At 36.3% G+C, this 18,659-nt stretch overlaps 1 protein-coding gene across 4 annotated transcripts in view; it reads right to left on the bottom strand.

Annotated features, from left to right (window-relative positions):
- Nucleotides 1–18,659, bottom strand: part of KAT6A (lysine acetyltransferase 6A) — a 108,399-nt gene that overhangs the window by 20,273 nt on the left and 69,467 nt on the right. For all 4 annotated transcript variants that reach the window (XM_063079120.1, XM_063079119.1, XM_063079121.1 and 1 more), the window contains one exon: nucleotides 4,722–4,837. In XM_063079120.1, coding sequence (XP_062935190.1) covers nucleotides 4,722–4,837 — 116 coding nt within the window. The remainder of the gene's footprint in view (nucleotides 1–4,721; nucleotides 4,838–18,659) is intronic.

An 18,659-nucleotide genomic window follows, 5' to 3' on the forward strand; every position in this document is an offset into this window, starting at 1 on the left:
AGCTTCACTTTGAGGGCTACTTATTACAGCTAAACATTCCGTGTAATGTGAATCCGAGAAACCTAAACAAAATTCTGTGCTTCATAAAGTATTAAGAAAGAAAAATGACAGGAAAAAAAAGTGACAGACGACAGAGCATTAAGCTTTCCAAATTATGCTTAAGATAAATGCCAACTTTAAGAGCATCCAATCCAACCGTTAGTTCTCAGTACAGAAACATGAAAATAAAGTAGATTTTATGTTAAAATTAGCTAGATTTAGTCATTCCACAATGTACGTGTGTACTTGTATACTTGTACATACTTTAAAACATCATGTTGTACATGATAAATACATACAATTCTATCTAATAAAAAAATAACAAAAATACTCAATAAATACTAATTACTTTTCTGGAAACAAAAACAAAAGCAAAAGAAAAGAGAAGAGAGTATAATGTATTTCCTCAAGTCTGTGAGAAAAGGCCAATTTTTTTAAAGCTCTGGCAGTAACCAAGTTGCTCAAGAAAACATTAGAGAAATATAATCTCTGAGAAAATTACTGCCAAGTCTTATCTAGTAAATTACTAGTTCATGCCATTCTCTTAGAACAGCAAGATATACGGCATTTTATTAATGATGAAAACACATTCAGTAAACCTTATTATATGAAAATAATAGAGTAAAAGCAAACATTATGATCTACTTTATTCCAATACAGTTCTTGCTGAAAACATTTTAAAATGTTTTAAAAATGTTATTAGAACCAAGCCCACTGGGATGACATTGTTAATCTTATGGGAATAATGAAAAACAAAACATTTCTCCTGGTACTAGTACAAATAGCTGCAGTTCAGTTCTCTCACTGAAAATACATATCATACAGAAAGAACACTGGACGACATGAAATGAAAGGTCATTATGGAGATTATGATTACTTTAGCCCTCGAGAATCCTGCTGGGGCTTTTGGTGATTTTCTTCCTGACAGCACCTGAGCCTCCAGTATCAAATCAGAAGCTGTGTGGTCGCTTTGATCAGCTGCATCATGTTGTATAGCCTGTATCCTTGAAATGAGGCTGGGCTGCAGCTATGTGTGTTTTTCTTACTTCTAGGATGGTGCAAATATTCTTCCCAGGAATTCCTACAGTACATTTTGGCTTCTGAACATTGCTCAAGACGGTAGCAGTTTGTGTGGCCTTTATAATAGGTCAACTTGTAGTAAAATTCCAAAATAACAATAAAAATTACACCAAATATTACTTAGATCAAAGATTATTTGTTTAAATCACTTGGTATAAGTCAAGTGAAATCAATCTAGATACACATGCTGCATGGAGCAGAGCAAGCACAGTGGTTAAAGGTTATGGCTTGTGTGGAAGGAGAGAAGTGGGCTTAAATCCTGGTTCTGCCACAAGTTGTATTATTTAAATACATTTGCTGGGTCCTGCTCTGTAAAATGAAGACAATTAACACACCTCACAGAGTTATTCCAGAGATGCTTACTCCAGTACCAAGCTCACTGAATGGTAATTACAGCTGCTATTATTTATGATTTTTAAAAAAATTCTCCTTTCATCCAATAGCCAAGGGTGTTAAGGTTTCTGTTTGGTTTCTCTTTGGTAACTGGGATTATGAGAATAATTAAACCTGGCTCTAGCAATGATCTCATAATCTATACATCAAATCAAGTCAGGAAGAGAAACAAAAGGCAGAGGGAGCTTCCGAATCTTCTTTATTATACAGGAATCTCCCTTGTTAGGATCTCAAATTGATCTCGTAGCAAAGAGGTTACTGTGGAGCTAAGCTCTAAGCAGCTCAGGAGAAAAGGATATCCCATGATAACAGATTCTCTTGCCTGAAACCCATCCATGTCATATTTTTAATGGTACACTGGGGTTCTCTAAGAACCTATCTCTGCCATGTGGGAGCATCACGTGGCACTGGAGAAACTTATGGCTAAAACTCTTCAGTGACTGAGACTTAACCAACCGCTCCAAATGAAACAGTATTATTGCTTTGTTGCTGCTTTGTTTTGTAAAGTCAGGGATGAATGATTACTTAATATACAATGTACACACAAATACCTGGATATTATGGGGTACTTCCTAAAGCATAATCTCACTTCTCAAAAGATTTTTCCTCTTGTGATTTTTTTTCTTTTCAGTTTGCTCCAATTGCCCTGTTTTGGCATGCTTCGAGATTTGAAATTTTTAAAAAAATGTTTAAACCCTTTAATAAGAAAATAATTTAGAAGCAATTTAGCACAGAATTTAAGTAGGCATTACCAAACTTAAGAGAAGACGTTTATTATTTAGAAAATATAAGATCTCTAAACATTTTATTCAACTCAAGTTTAAAAGAACTCAGAAGTAAAACGACCCAAACCCATTTAAACAGATATATGTAGTTTAAAAAAAAAAAAAAAAATGCAACTAAGAGAAACGAATATATAGACAGAAAATGTCTTAATTACTAAAGAGCCTATTAAATTAGAGAATATTTTCTACTGGAAAACTCAAGGAGCCTATTAAATTAGAGAATATTTTCTACAAGGAAAACTCACAACTGATAAAGAAATGTATAGAAAATGTCCAAAATTCTGCTTAAGGAAGTTAATGAACTTTACAGTTCCTATCCTATTTCTGCTTTCTGTTATGATTCCTATTATACTTTTTTGGCTATTTATCTTCTACTGGCAATATTTACTTCTTCACTGATAACCAGTTCCCTCACATCTGGTTTTAGTGACAATCTCATCAGAATAAAAAGCAGTATTTTCAATGAATCCCTTTTGATATCTTAAAAGACACAGCTCACAGTTCCACTCTCATCATTCTCTTGAAAAACCGAGGCCAGCTTTCTATTTCCATTCCTATGTCTATTAATTTCCTCTCCTTCCCTTGAGTAGAAAAGACAGGGTGCCTGTGGCTTCAATCTATCGTCACCATAATCCCTGCAACGGTGGATATACATGTTGAACAAGCTTTCTTTTCGACCTTGCAAAGAACTCACTAAAAAAATGATAATAATAACGTATTTTAAACCTGATGAAGAAATTAATTCCTCAGAATATTTCTTCTTGATTATACAAGATGCTGGCTATCAGGAACTCCTGAGGAATGAGTTACCTTGAACACCTGAGTTCTATAGGTGGTTGAGGAATTTCCTGCCTTCTTTTACCACATATAAATACAATATAAATATATAATAATATACAAATATAAATATAACTTAACCTTCTCTTAAACTCAGATTGTTATTATTCCATGATACAGAGTGCTGTCTTAAAGACATAGCACAGTGTTTAGGGCTAACTGACCCTACAGTAAATGGTTCTCAATTGTTGTGTTTCATGAACTTGTATGTTAGTTTCTTTTTCCTTTTTTGTGAGTTGTCATTTCTTCACTGAGTCAAGGTCTGTAATAGCATTTTGGCTCCTATTTTTCTACTTCTGCTATAGTCTTGGAAACCAGATAAGCAAGTTATTACATTGTGGGGAAAGAAAAAATAAAAATGATGTTGAGTTTTAGTGGATGCCCCTTTAACAAATATACTGATCTATTCTGTCCCAGCTTCTTGGAAACAACCTATGTTAAAGCATACTACACACTATAAAACACTAATTAAATGTTGTTATAATTAATTTTGCTAATATTTTGGACAGGCAGTGTTTCTAGATAGGTAAAAAGTTATATGATAAGAATATTGTGAACATATGTTCAACCCAAAGAGCACCATGATTTATTATTCCTCACAACACCTTGTTAAATGAGGAACTGAGGCATAAGTAATTTACAGATTAAAGAACATTAATGTGACTTCTATACTTCAAACAATAAACTGGTGTTTATTTTGATCACATCTTATTTCATTCTTTTAATTTCAACCCTAAAGAAAAACTATAATATAACTGACGTTACTGAGCACTTACCATTTTCTTTTTTTGGTGTTTTGTTTTGCAGCTGGCTAGTATGGGGATCCAAACCCTTGCCCTTGGTGTTATCAGCATCATGCTCTAACCAGATGAGCTAACCAGCCCTGAGCATTTACCATTTTCTGATTTACCTGTTTTAACTCATTTAATGTTCATAATAACCACATGAGGTAAGTACTATTAGCATCTCCATTTTACAGATCACAAAACCGAGGCATGGAGTAATTAGGTAACTTCTAAGGTTACACAGCTTAAAAAATGCCAGAGCTGAGACATGAACCCAGTTTGGTTCCACTAAGCATGTTGCTTTATCCCAAAAAGCTAGTGAGTGATTGATTTTTATATCTGGAAACCCAAGCTCTTTACATATAATTTTATACCATTTGTCCAATTATTCCTGGGGAAACAAACAATTCACTAAATTTGCTAAATTATAAAAATGTAGATCAAAGGCTACTCAAGTGAAACTTTGTACTTATTTATAGTTATATATAAGATTCTCTGTTTTTTTCTTTTTTAAAAATTCTTCGGGTAAGGAGTAGAAGCAAATTTCTCTTAAAGAAAAAGTTTTCCCCTTTTATTTTGACCATATGTCAGGTTTCTAATTTTAAACAACAACTTTTGGACAGGTTACAGAAGAGAAAATCTAAAGCCAACTGGAATTAAGTGGGTGCCAAAGCATGCTGCTATTATGGACATTTCCTCAACTGTAAAAAGATGAACTGAACTAAAACTTCTTCAAGATCCCTTCTAGTTCTAGACTTCTATGAATCTAAAAACAGAAGGTAAAGGGTCTCTCAAAACATACCTTGAATATTCTTGAGGATATGGGGAAGAGTACCAGGTGTGAATTTCATACTTCCCAAACTCAATGACAGAGGGACAGCGAACTTGTGGATCAGGGGGACCAGTCACTCCAACTTTCTGTGCAGTCAAGAAATAATTGCAAAAGTTAGCTAAATTAGATACACTGAGTTAACACCAAAAAAAGATCTGAATCTAAATGTTGTCTTCTAAGGATTCCATAGGAGAATAAAAGAAAAACCAACAAGCAAAAAAAATTTTTGAAATAAGTTGTATTATTCTTTAAATAGAGCATCCAAATTAATTATTAAAATGCTAATAAATCTCTTAGAACCAAATGTCTTTGGTATTACTGCATTTATTATACTTAGTAACACTGACAATATTTTCCTCAACTAAACTTACTACCTCAATGACAAAGAGAAACTGCTGAATATTTGGGGATGTAAGATAAAGAATGATTTTTAAAAGGGTAGAGAGGAATGCTGCATACTCATCAAGGTCATACATATGCTGACTCACCTGACAACAATGGAAACCACCTACTTAACATGTAAACACATAGAGAAAAGAATGATTTTCTAGTCTGGGATATAGATATTCAAGAACAATATAAAAAGAATATGACAAAACAAGTACTCTCAAAAGAGTTTTTAATTCATTGCGCAGTACACATAAAATTCTCTTCACCAGTAGCTCTGCACAGATTTGACAAAAGAGAAAAATACTTTGTTATACACAGGCTATCCCTTTTTTCTACCTTCTGTTTATAATGAAAACACTCAATGCCCCCCTATCCTTGCCATAATTTGAACAACCTCTGTATGATGTATATCCAAACAAAGAATAACTTTGAAAGCCTTTATGACTTGCTTGACTTCCACACCAGCAATTCAAATATAAGCCATTGCTAAAGCCAACAAAAATCAGGGTTTAAAACCTCAAATTAAAACCTCCCCTTGAGGGCAATTTGATTTTCTCTGCACCCCATCCAGCGACAAATTCATACATATACCTGTGTGTGTATATGTATTTGTCATGGATGCTCTATAAATATTAACTGATTTAAGAAAAAAACAAAGCTAGAATTTAGCCTAATCAAATACAAGTATTAATAACTTCATCAAAAGAACAACCAAAACTATCCTTCAACTTTATGCTTTAAAGATCACTGAGAGATCATTCAAAATTTTTCGTTGGAGCCCACAGACACAAACACACATATCTTATAAAAAAAAAAACCTAAAAAGATTAGAAATTTTTATTCACTGTTTTTCTATAAATTCATTTATAACAAGGAAGCTTCTTCACTACAACTCAATTGAGAACTCTCCTGGTCTTTCTAACCGTTCCCTTTTTTAAAAGGCTGAGGGATTTATCTCACACTGGAATACAGCCAAGCGAAACCTCAAGCTCTTCCCTAGACACCTCAAAACAAAAGACAAACATCTTCTATTAGTTGGATAAATTGCGTTATAACACCAACAAGTACTTGGGCTCTTCCAAATGCAAAAACAGTAAAGAAATACAAGACAGGGTTAAACTAGGATTTTTTAATTTTTCAAAACCAAAATAGAACTTTGTAAAATGGCTTTTAAAAGGCTGTTCTTTAAACTCCATTCCAGAATCAAGTATTCTCACTCATAAAGTATCTTTTCATCTATCTTCACAGCTCAAAATAACAACAGCAGTATAGGAAAATAGCAGAATAACCAAATACCAGAAAACAAATCTACCTTCCTGAGGAAAGGATAAATAGGTAGCACAAAAGTTGAAAACATGCACCTGCCATGGCACTGCCTGCTGTTTGACAGCTTTCCCATCAGCTACCCATCGCTCTTCCAAGTGGATGCCCGATGTGAAAGAGGACATCCAGTTCCAGTATAATTGTTTGCACATCATAGCAACTGAGAGAGCCTGTACAGAATGAGCCTCATGGCAGACTTCCCCTCTGCCCACACCTACCCTCACCTTTGCACTGCGAAATGCTCTGGCACATGCCCTCACCCTCGTGTCCTCCACCACTCCCAGCTCCCTCGGGCAAGCCTCCAGAGCCTCCAGAGTATGGTGTTTAGTGCTTCCGTTGATTAAGGTTGAGAAGTCAGCAACGCTCTGTGCACAGGGAGAAGGCACTGCCATCTGAACCATTCATTAACCCATTCCTTGCCAAAATCAAACTATCATATCTGAATTACAAGGTCACCTTTGCTAGGTCATTTTATTTTAAAATTTCAACCCAAATACTTTTTCATTAAACATGCAACTTTCCAAAGCAGCGGCTATCTAATATAAACAGGAGCACAAAATGTATTTTTAAGAATTTTTAACTCAAGTTCTGCCACTTCATGTGAACTGCCTTCTCCTTTGAATATGCCAAATTCCTTAAAAGATAACATATATTCCAGGCCAGAATTGACCTTTTAATGTGTGGGGAAAATAGGATAATTTAGTCAGGCTCCCTCAGCTCAGGTCTGGTTGGAGGTCGAACAGCACATTTTTTGTAAACAAGCTGTGTGTGGGTGGAGTTATTGTGCATGTGCACCCATGTATCTTTCTAGTTTGTTGCTTGTGTGTGTTCTTCAGTTTGTGAAGCAGAGCTGGGGGCAGAGCTTATATCTAAAAATAGAGCATGTTTACTCTGCAGCAGCTGCTCAGTTTTTCTTTGGACTTTGCCAGTAGTAGTTGAGTTTCTGAGTTTCTCTTTGTACTTCCTAGCTCTCAGACATGTTTGTGCTGAATAAAGAATATTCTTTCTTCAGCCAAGGCTCCAAGGACTTTTTGCCAGTTACCTAGATCACGGACCTGCGTGTGAAGTGTTTGTGAATGGGCTGGAGGGGTCTGTGAGCTCCAGACCCTAGCCCTAGCTCTACATAATGTAAGATAACTGGGGGTGGGAGGGTGGGGGGGTGGTACTAAATGTACTAGTAATTGGGCTAAACCAAAAAAAACCTTTAAATATGCCTATTTTTAGATTAAAAAAACTTTTATTGCTAGCAGTTTATAAGAAAATATTATTACTCTTCTACAAAAACTTGGCTTCTATTAAATGACTTATATAATTCCAATTTCTAATATATAGAGGCCACTCCTGCAGTACTCCCTACTCAAGATCTGATACAAACACAAAATTATAATTTATATAAATACTGCCCTGCTCCCTTCCCCTTTCTATCCATTAGATAGCTCCCCCTCGACCTTCTCTTTCCATACCCATGGTGGAATGACATTCTGAGGTGAGAGTAAATAGTAGGACTGCCCCCAGTTATCTGTATGAGGCTGTGAAATGTGGGAAGAGATGTCTTTCTGGTATTCACACATTTTCTCATAGAAATAATAATTCTTTTCATTAAGGATTAAAAGTTACATGATGAAAGAGGTACGTAGAGAGAGTTCACATAAGACAGCATATACTTAAGTAATAAAGAGAATCAGCATTTGTGAAGCATTTGTGCCAGATATTATCTCACTTAATCTCTACAATCCATCTCCCAAAGTGGAAAACAATATGCCCACTTTACAGACTGAAAAAAACAAGGCTCAGAGGGGTTGAGAGACAAAAACACCAGGATTAGAAATAGCAACAGTGAAGCACAAAGAAAAGAACAAAATGGGTAGAGGAGAGACAGAAAGTGCAGGCAGCCCTCAACTCACTGAATTCTAAAAGTTTGTAAGTTTTTAAATACTGAAACTTGCTTTTCCAAAGTGAAGTTACAAGTCCACAAACTTATCTGAAATGAAACTCTTGGAATAAAATGTGTTGTGGAATTCTGAATCTTTCTGATTTCAGAAAAGTATTATAGTGTATACATGTGTATTAAATCAAAAGCTCCAGCAGGATTTGGAGTACTCCATAATCAGACACATTAATATTTCTTTAGCAAAATATATGAATACTCACACTAACTGGAATAAGTAAAAAATGCAAATAGTTTCACACCAGCTCAGATCATGTTTTGCCAACGACCGAGTTTAGGTAAATAGAGATCTTACTGCAAAATGAGTTATAAATTTTTTTTTCATTCTCCAAGGAAAATATACAGATGGCCAACAAACATGTGAAAAGATGTTCAATATCACTAATCATTAGGGAAATGCAAATCAAACCACAATGAGATACTACTTCATACCCATTACGATAGTTATTATTTTAAAAAACAAAACACCAGAAAATAACAAGTGTTGGTAAGGATGTGGAGAAATTGAAACCCTTGTCGCACTGCTAGTAGGAATGTAAAATGGTTATAGCCACTATGGAAAACAGTATAGCAGTTCCTCAAAACATTAAACAGAATTACCACATGACCCAGCAATTCTACTTCTAGATACATACACCAAAGAACTGAAAGCAGGTACTCAAACAGGTTATTTGTACACCAGTGTTCAAAGCAGCATAATCACAACAGCCAAAAGTTGGAAACAACCCAAGTGTCCACTGATGGATGGATGAATAAACAAAATGTGATATATACATACAATGGAATATTTTTCAGCCCTAAAAAGAAACGCAATTCTGACATACGTTAAAATATGGATGAACTTTGGGGACATTATGCTAAGTGAAATAAGCCAGACAAAAAAGGACAAATATTGTATTATTCCATTTATATAAGGTACCTAGAGTAGTCAAAACAGAATGATAATTGCCAGGGACTGGACTGGGTGGGGGTAGGGGAGGAGGGGAATGGGAAGTTACTGTTTAATGGATACAGAGTTTCAGTTTTGTAACATGAAAAAGTTCTGCACAGATGGCAGTGATGGTTGCATAACAATATGAATATACTTAATGCCAATGAACTGTACGCTTAAAAGTGATTGTTTTTTGGGGGTGGCTCCCGGGTTCAGGGATCCGAACCCTTGACCTTGGTGTTATCAGCACCATCCTCTACTGAGTGAGCTTAATCGGCCAGCCCCTTAAAATTGTTTAACATGGTAAATTTTATGCATATTTTCTTTTTTTTTTTTAAGGTTTTCAGGACTCTTTAGATTTCAGGATTGTGAATAAAAGGTTGTGGGCTGTACCACAGTGATATACAGCTAAGCCATAAAAGTTCATGAAATGATAAAAAACTCTTCTCCTGAGCAGTTTTGTTCTACACTCAGACTTCTCCATCTCCATCTCCTTTGATATAATCTAGAAACCTATCCTTTCCCCTCTATTGGGCCTATAATCCAGTGACCCTAGCAGCTTTTCACTCTCCTCGTGTCCTCCTTTATCCACATAGCTTAGATTCTAAGGTCTTTCATTATAACTCCATCTTTGCATATACCCTTAACTTCCTTGTGTCTTTCCTGACTCAACAACAAAATCCCATCATATTAAATTCATTTCTACACATAATCCAAGTTATCACCCTCATATCTGAACGTGGTTGAAGAAAAACACATAATCATGCTAACTCAGTTTGTAATTCTTAACCACTAGCCTCCAATGGGCCCCTGTGGCTTCCCTACTCCATTATTCCCTCTCCCATTCTCTTAAAGGATGATTTCATACTTTCTCCTGTCTCCTTGAGCCTCCAGCACCTCTTAATCCATCTTCACTTTCAGCTGATGCCTTTGCTTCCTACCGCACTAAAAAAAATAGAAACAATCAAAAGACAACTTCCACAACTTTCCTCAGCCACATCCGTATGCCTAACCTCTGTGCCCATATATCCTGCTTTTCCCTAATACTATGGGAAAATTGTCTGTGCTCCTATCTAAGGCCAACGCTTCCACTTGTGCATTAGATTACATCCCCTTACCTGCTCCAGGACATCATTCCAACAGTTTCCCCCTCTTGTGTGAGTCATCAGGCTCCCCTCTACTAGGTCATTCCCATCAGCATGTAATCAGCTGCTATTCCTACCATATTAAAAAAAAAAAAAAATGTATACCTTCTTTTGCCTTTACTTCTCTATCGAGCTACTACCTCTTTCTCTGCTCCTCTTTATTATAAAATACCTCAAAAGAGTAGCCACGTACTACTATAACCAATTTCTTTTCTTCCATTTTTTCTTGAACCCACTCCAATTACCTGTTCATTCTCCCCTGCCCTGATCATGGAAACTGTTTTAAGATCACCTCCATGTTCTGATAGTCAATTTTCAATCTTCATCTTGACCCATTTACAGAATTTAATAGCTGATCCTTCCTTCTGAAACATTTTCTTCACTTGGCTTCTAAGGAACCAGAGTCTCAATGTTTTTTCCTACTTCACTGGCCATTCCTTCTCAGTTTCTCTGATATCCAAAACTTGGAATACGCCAGGACTCCTCAAAATTCTCTTCTCCCTTGGTGATCTCATCTAGTCTCATTCCTTTAAGTACCACCTACTTGAGTCCTAAATTCAGATTTTCAGCTCAGATCTGTCCTTTCAACTTCAGACACACATGTCCCACTGTCTACTTGATATCCCCTCTCTTGAATGTCTTATAAGCATCTCAAGTTTAACATGTCCACAATCAAATTCCTGATCTTCTTTTCCCCAAACCTGCTCCTCCTCTATTCTCTCCCATCTCAGTAACTGGCAACTCTATCCTCCAACTGTGTTCTGGCATCATCCTTGACTCTTGCCTTCACATCATCCAATTCATCAGCATATCCTGATGGGTCTACCTTCAAAACATAATCAGAATTCCAATCCTACCACTACCACCATAATCCAAACCTCAAAATCTCTTACTTGGATAACTGTAATAGCCTCCTAAAGTTCTCCCTGCTTCTATTACTGTCCACCCCCCATTCAGTCTACATAGGAAACAGAGTAATCCTGTTAAAACCTAAGTCAAACTATGCTGCTCTTCTGTTCAAAACCTTCCAAGGATTCCTATTTCGTTCAGAGTAAAAGTCAAAATCCTCACAACGGCCTAGAAGACCCTACAGAACCTGGCCTCCCATTACCTTGCTGTCCTCACCGTCTACCATCTTCACCCTTACTTACTTGGCTCTAACCACATTGGCCTCCTTGTATTTCTGTGACCATGCCAAGCATGAATCCTGGCAGAGGGCTCTATACTTCCTGCTCCTTTGCCTGATACTTACATGGTTCATCCCCTCACCTCCTTCACGCTTCTGCTAAATGTCAGAGGGATAGCCCCCATCCCATCAGTTCAGCACTGTACACTTTCATCTTCTCCCTCTGAAGTCTCTCTCTCCTGCCCTGCTTTTTCTCCATAACACTACCATATGGCATACCATTTATTTTACCCCATTCTCACCCAAGCTAAACTGTAAGCTCCCAAGAATAAGGATTTTCTTGAAAACGATGTTTGCTTCACTGCTGTATCACCAGTACTTGGGACATGGTAACCAGTACTCAGTAATATTTATTATTAAGGAATGTTATCTATCATAACAACTTCGATTATTATCTATGTGAATTCAACTATCACCTGTGTGCTGACAACATGGTAAATCTCCCACCCGAAGCCCTTCTGACCTCCGTATCCATATATATAACATTCTGCCACAGTTCTCCATTTCAGATTTAACAAAATCCCACAGTGTATAGAGAAGCACCGTCTCTTCCTCCATCTAACCAAGCTCCTCTTCCTATATTCCCATGTTTAGTATCATCATCATAGAATGCTGGGAGACTCACTTGGTTCTGCCCTTTCCTTCAGCCCCAACACCCAACCCAACACTGTATCTTTTCCATTCCATCCTGTATCTTCCTCAGAAACATTATCTGTGAGATTATCTATCTCTGCTACTGTCTATGTCCTCTGCTTTAGCTCAGGCCATAGTCACTTCTCATTTTGACTAGTGTCACCATCCAACTGGCAGATGTCCTTGTTCAGGTTTTCTTCAACCTACTGCTCACAATATTACCAGAGCTGAGTTTCTAAAATGCAAATATGATCATGTCAGCCTTTTTAAAAAAATTCTTTAGTAGTTCCTCAAGAGCTATTTACTATTTAAATACTTTTAAAGAGCTACTTTACCTATAAGTTAAAGCACAAATTCCTTAACATGAATACAGGTTCTTCATAATCTCGTACCTTTCTAACCTCATCTCTTGCTTGTATTCCAGCCAGACCAACTACATGCAGCTCCAACAGCTCAATAGGCTTTCTCACACCCAGGCTGTTCTATCTGAAATGGCTTTTTCCTCTAATCCAATAGTAAACTCTTAGTCATCCCTTCAACACCCTGCTCAAATGTCACCTCCTCTATGAAGACTTCCCTAACCTTCCTAGTCAGATGCCTTCCTGTTCACTGTCATAGCACCTTATGCATAGCTCTGTAAAGTAGCAGTTACAAGTTATGGCTGTGGAGTCACACTATCTGGGTTCAAATACTAACTCTGATCCTTAACAACTGTGTAACTCTAGGTAAAATAATCCTTTTAAGGCTTCAATTCCTTCATGTGTAAATAGGGGCAAGTAATTAATAATAAGGTTGCATTAAGTGCAACAAATTGATACATAATGCTGAATATGGTACTTGGCATATAGTAAAAGGCACATACCTATTACTAAACACATGGCTTTAATTATTTGAAAGATAAAACAGGGTACAGCATTCCTTGGGAAATGGCAAGAAATAAATTGAATTACTAGCAGAGGGCTGTATTTTGAAGGGTTTTGAAAGCTTACAGTACCCCATGACTATTTTTGTTGTTACTGATGTGATTTCTCCTTGGTACTGTGAAATTAGGGATAGACAGAGACAGAGACACCACATTCACATAATTTTTATTACAGTATGTTATAATTATTCTACTTTATTATTAGTTATTATTGTTAATCTCTTATTGTGCTTAATTTATAAATTAAACTTTATCATAGGTATGCATGTATAGGAAAAAAACATAATATATATAGGGTTGGATACTCGGGCATCCACCAGGGGTCAGAAACGTATCCCCTGTGGATAAGTGGGGACTGCTGTATAGTCATCATCTCCTCCTCAAAGCTGAGTGTTGTTTATCCCATCTGGTAAGCCCTAATAATTTCCATTTACCTACCTTCTAATCAATCTTTAAGCTTGCTTCTTCTGTGATCATCTCAGATCATACTAATCTTACTACATACTGTGAATATCTGAACATATGAAAGAGTCTATATCATTCAATACAGCAATGAATTATGTTTAATTGGTACTCTATACCACTGATGTTTATCTTCCTATGCACCTTTCCTTATTTGCACTTAACACATGCCTAATGATTTTGCTGCCCCCATAACAATTTTTTACAGAGTAACACAGGATGTTATTGTGATTAAGGGCACACAATTTGAAGTCTCACAGGCCTAAGTTTTACTTACAGTTCTGCTAGTACTACAATTACATAACTTAGAGGAAGTCACTCAACTAAAACTATTTCCTTATAGGCAAAATGGGGATAACAATCCCTACCTTATGGGGTTAATAAAGTTGTGGAACCTAGCTTACCCTATTTTTAATAACTATTTAACTCTTTATGCAAATAGCCCATGCTGATTTCAGAAATGCTCTGTAACTTTTTAGAAACACACAAAAACCAAACAAATCCTTCAAAATCAGAAGACATTAAAATTAGTATGAAAATATAATGTACACTTAGAAACTATGTCTTAATTATAGCTACTATACCTAGCATAATTTCTAGAACATCACAGGCACTCAATAAATTGAGTTGTTGGTTGGAAGGATTCCACTATTAACTCCTTTATCATTGTCTCTTGCTAGTGTTGCTGCAAGACTGCCTAAGACCCTGTAATAAAATCTTTCTGCAAAATTTATGAAACACAGGTTGAAGCAGCTTATACTAAGCCATATCTGTGCTCCCAAAAATAACTTTCTGCATTATCTTTATGAATACTTTTGTTATTCAAAACATCCTCTCATCTAATCAACATTAACTTTCTCAATTGGCTTCAAACCACTTCCTCTATTACATTAGGTCAGAAAACTTGAAAGTCATCCTAAATTATCTTTTGCTCCCTCAAAAGCTACACATTCGACTCCACATCAAATCCATCACCAAGTTCTGCTGATTCATCTCCATCTACTACATCTAAATCTATCCACTTCTCTCCCATTTCCACTGCCACCTCTCTAGTCCAAGCTACTATCTTCTTTCATCTTGATCACTGGAAAAGCCTGCAAAGTGGTTTCCCTGCTTCCACTCTTGCTTAATTCCAATCCATCCTTTCGTTATACAGGAGCCAAGAAAAACCAATTTACAATAAAAATCTGATCCTGCTAAAAACCATTTAATGGCTTCCCATTACAATTCTGATAAAAACCCAAATCATAACTTCTGGCCTCAGTCAATCTTCCCACCTTCATTCTGTGTGACTCTTTTATTCAATGCACTCTAGTTATACTGGACTTCTGTTCTTCACATTTATCAAGTTCTTTTATGCCTCAAGACATCTATGCAGGCAGTCTCCTTGTGTATGGAACATTCTTTCCTCTACCTCTTTGCCTTGCTGACTTTCTACTCACCTTTTATGTCTCTGCATAAACAGTTCCTTTAAAAAGTCTTCCCTTAGACCCAAATAACAAAAATCAGAAATGAAAAAGGAGACATTACAACTGATACCACAGAAAAACAAAGAATCATTAGAGACTATTATAAACAACTATATGCCAACAAATTTGAAAATATGGAAGAAAAGGATAAATCCCTGGACACATACAAACTACAAAGATTGAACCAAGAAGAAACAGAAAATCTGAATAAACCAACAACTAGCAACAAGACTGAAGCAGTATACACCAGTCTCCCAACAAAGAAAAGCCCAGGACCTGACAGCTTCACTGCTGAATTCTACCAAACCCTTAAAGAAGAAATAACACCAATTCTTCTCAAACTATCCCAAAAAATCAAAGTGGAGAGTATTCTCCCAAACTCATGCTATGAGGCCAGCATCATCCTGATACCACTGTCAGACACGACACAACAAAAAAAGAAAACTACAGGGTAATATCCTTGATGAACACAGATGCAAAATTTCTCAAGAAAATACCAGCAAAACAATTCAACAACACATCAAAAAGATTATACACCATGATCATGTGGGATTTATCCCAGGGATTCAAGGATGGTTCAACATACGCGAATCAATAAGTGTGATATGCCACATCAACAAAATGAAGGACAAAAACCATATGATCACCTCAATATATGCAGAAAAAGGGGCTGGCCTGTGGCTCACTTAGGAGAGTGTGGTACTGATAATACCAAGGCCATGGGTTCGGACCCCTATGTAGGGATGGCCGGTTAGCTCACTTGGGACAGCGTGGTGCTGACAACACCAAGTCAAGCGTTAAGATCCCCTTACCGGTCATCTTAAAAAAAAAAAAAAGATGCAGAAAAAGCATTTGATAAAATTCAACATCCCTTCATGATAAAAACTCTTGACAAATTAGCTATAGAAGGAAAGCATATCAACACAACAAAGGCCATATATGACAAATCCACAGCTAACATCTTCTTGAATGTAGAAAAGCTGAAAGCTTTTCTTCTAAGAACAGGAACAAGACAAGGATGCCCACTCTCACTGCTCCTATTTAACCGAGTTCTGCAAGTTCTAGCCATAGCAATTAGTCCAGAGAAAGAAATAATGAGCATCTAAAATGGAAAAGATGAAGTCAAATTGTCCCTGTTTGCAGATGACATAATCTTATATACAGAAAAACCTAAAGACTCTACTAAAAAACTCTTAAAGCTGATAAACGAATTCAGTAAAGTTATAGGATGCAAAATCAATATACAAAAATCACTAGTGTTTCTATATACCAACAATGAACTAGCAGAAAAAGAAATCAAGAAAGCAATCCCATTTACAATAACTGCCAAAAAATAAAACACCTAGGAATAAATTTAACCAAGGTGAAAGATCTCTACAGTGAAAACTACAAAACACTGATGAAAGAAGTTAAAAGGACACACACAAACACAAAAAAATGGAAAGACATTCAATGTTTATGGCTTGAAAAAATTAATATTGTCAAAATAACCATAATACCCAAAGCCATCTACAGATTCAATTCAATCCCTATCAGAATACCAATGATATTCTTTACAGAAATAAAAAAAAAAATCCTGACATGCATATGGAACCATAAAAGATCCCAAACAGCCAAAGCAATCCTGGAGCAAAAAGAATAATGCTGGAGGCATTACACCACCTGACTTCAAAATATACTACAAAGCTATAGTAACCAAAACAGCATGGTACTGGCATAAAAACAGACACATAGACCAATGGAACAGAATAGATAATCTAGAGATAAACCCACATACTTATGGCCAACTGTTCTTTGACAAAGGCAACAAGAACAGACACTGGGGGAAAAGATGCCTCTTCAATAAATGATGCTGGGAAAACTGGACATCCACGTGCAGAAGAATGAAACTAGAACTCCCTCTATTTTGCACTATTCACCAAAATCAACTCAAAATGGATTAAAGACCTAAATGTTAGACCTGCAACTATAAAACTCCTGGAAGAAAACATAGTGGAAATGCTTCAGGACATAGGACTGGACAATGATTTTATGAATAAGACCTCAAAAGCACAGGCAACAAAAGCAGAAATAAACAAATGGGATTATATCAAACTAAAAAAGCTTCTGCACAGCAAAAGGATCAAAAGAGCAAAGAGACAACCTTCAGGATGGGAGAAAATACTTGCAAACTATGTATCTCACAAAGGATTAATATCTAGAATATATAAGGAACTCAAACAACTCAACAGTAAAAAACCAAATAATCCAATTTAAAAACAGGCCAAGGAGCTGAATTTTTCAAAAGACATACTAATGGCCAACAAGTATATAAAAAAATGTCCAACACCACTAATCTTCAGTGCAAATCAAAAACACAGAGATATCATCTCACCCCATTTAGACTGGCTATTATTAAAAAGACAAAACAAAAAATGCTGATGAGGATGCAGAGAAATTCATACAGATTTAGCAGGATTGAATGGCCATTATGGAAAACAGTATGGAGGCTTCTCAAACGTCTAGAGATAGAACTACCGTATGATCCAGCAATCCCACTTCTGGGTAGATACCCAAAAGAATGGAAATCACCATGTTGAAGGGATACCTGCACTCCCATGTTCATCGCAGCTCTGTTTACAATAACCAAGAGCTGGAACCAATCTGAATGTCCATCAACGGATGACAGGATAAGAAAAATGTAGTATATATACAAAACGGAATACTACTCAGCCATAAAAAAGAATGAAATTCTGGAATTCACAGCAGTGTGGATGAGTTTGGAGAAAATTAGGTTAGGCAAAATAAGCCAGGCACAGAAAGAGAAATACCCCATGTTCTCATTCATATGTGGAAACAAACAAACAAATAAAGAATAAGTTGAACTTTTAGAAACAGAGAGCAGAACTGTGATTACTATAGATGGAACAGGGAGAAGGGAAGGGAGATAGTGAGAGGTTGGTTAACAGACACAAAATTACAGCTAGATAGAGAAAATAATTTCTATTGTTGGGGTACAGTAGTGCTAAGCATCTATAATTAACAAAAACTTATTGTATGTTTTCAAATGGCTAAAAGAGAGGAGCTTAAATGTTCTCATCACAAAGAAACAATAAATTTCTGCAATGAAGAATTTGCTAACTACCCTGATTTGATCACTACATACTGCACACATGTACTGAAATATAACTCTGTACTCCAAAAATATGTACAATCAATATGTTTCAATTAAATTTTTTAAAAAGTAGTACTTTATAGCCTGTGACACACACAAAAAGTCTTCCCTTCTCACACACACTCCAACCCCAACCCCCAGCTATCTAGATCAGGAGGCCCCTGTCATAGTCTTTCACTGCAACCTTACTTTTTTCCTACTATCTATCAGTTTTTAATTACAGCTTTATTTTTATGATTGTTTATTGTCTGTCTCACTTATAAGACTAAGAGCTTCACGAAGGCAGAGTCTATGTCTTTTTATTTACCCTATAAGCTCTAGTACCAAGCCAGACACATGAGTACT

The sequence above is a fragment of the Cynocephalus volans genome, chromosome 15 (assembly GCF_027409185.1).
Source record: "Cynocephalus volans isolate mCynVol1 chromosome 15, mCynVol1.pri, whole genome shotgun sequence".
NCBI lineage: Eukaryota > Metazoa > Chordata > Mammalia > Dermoptera > Cynocephalidae > Cynocephalus > Cynocephalus volans.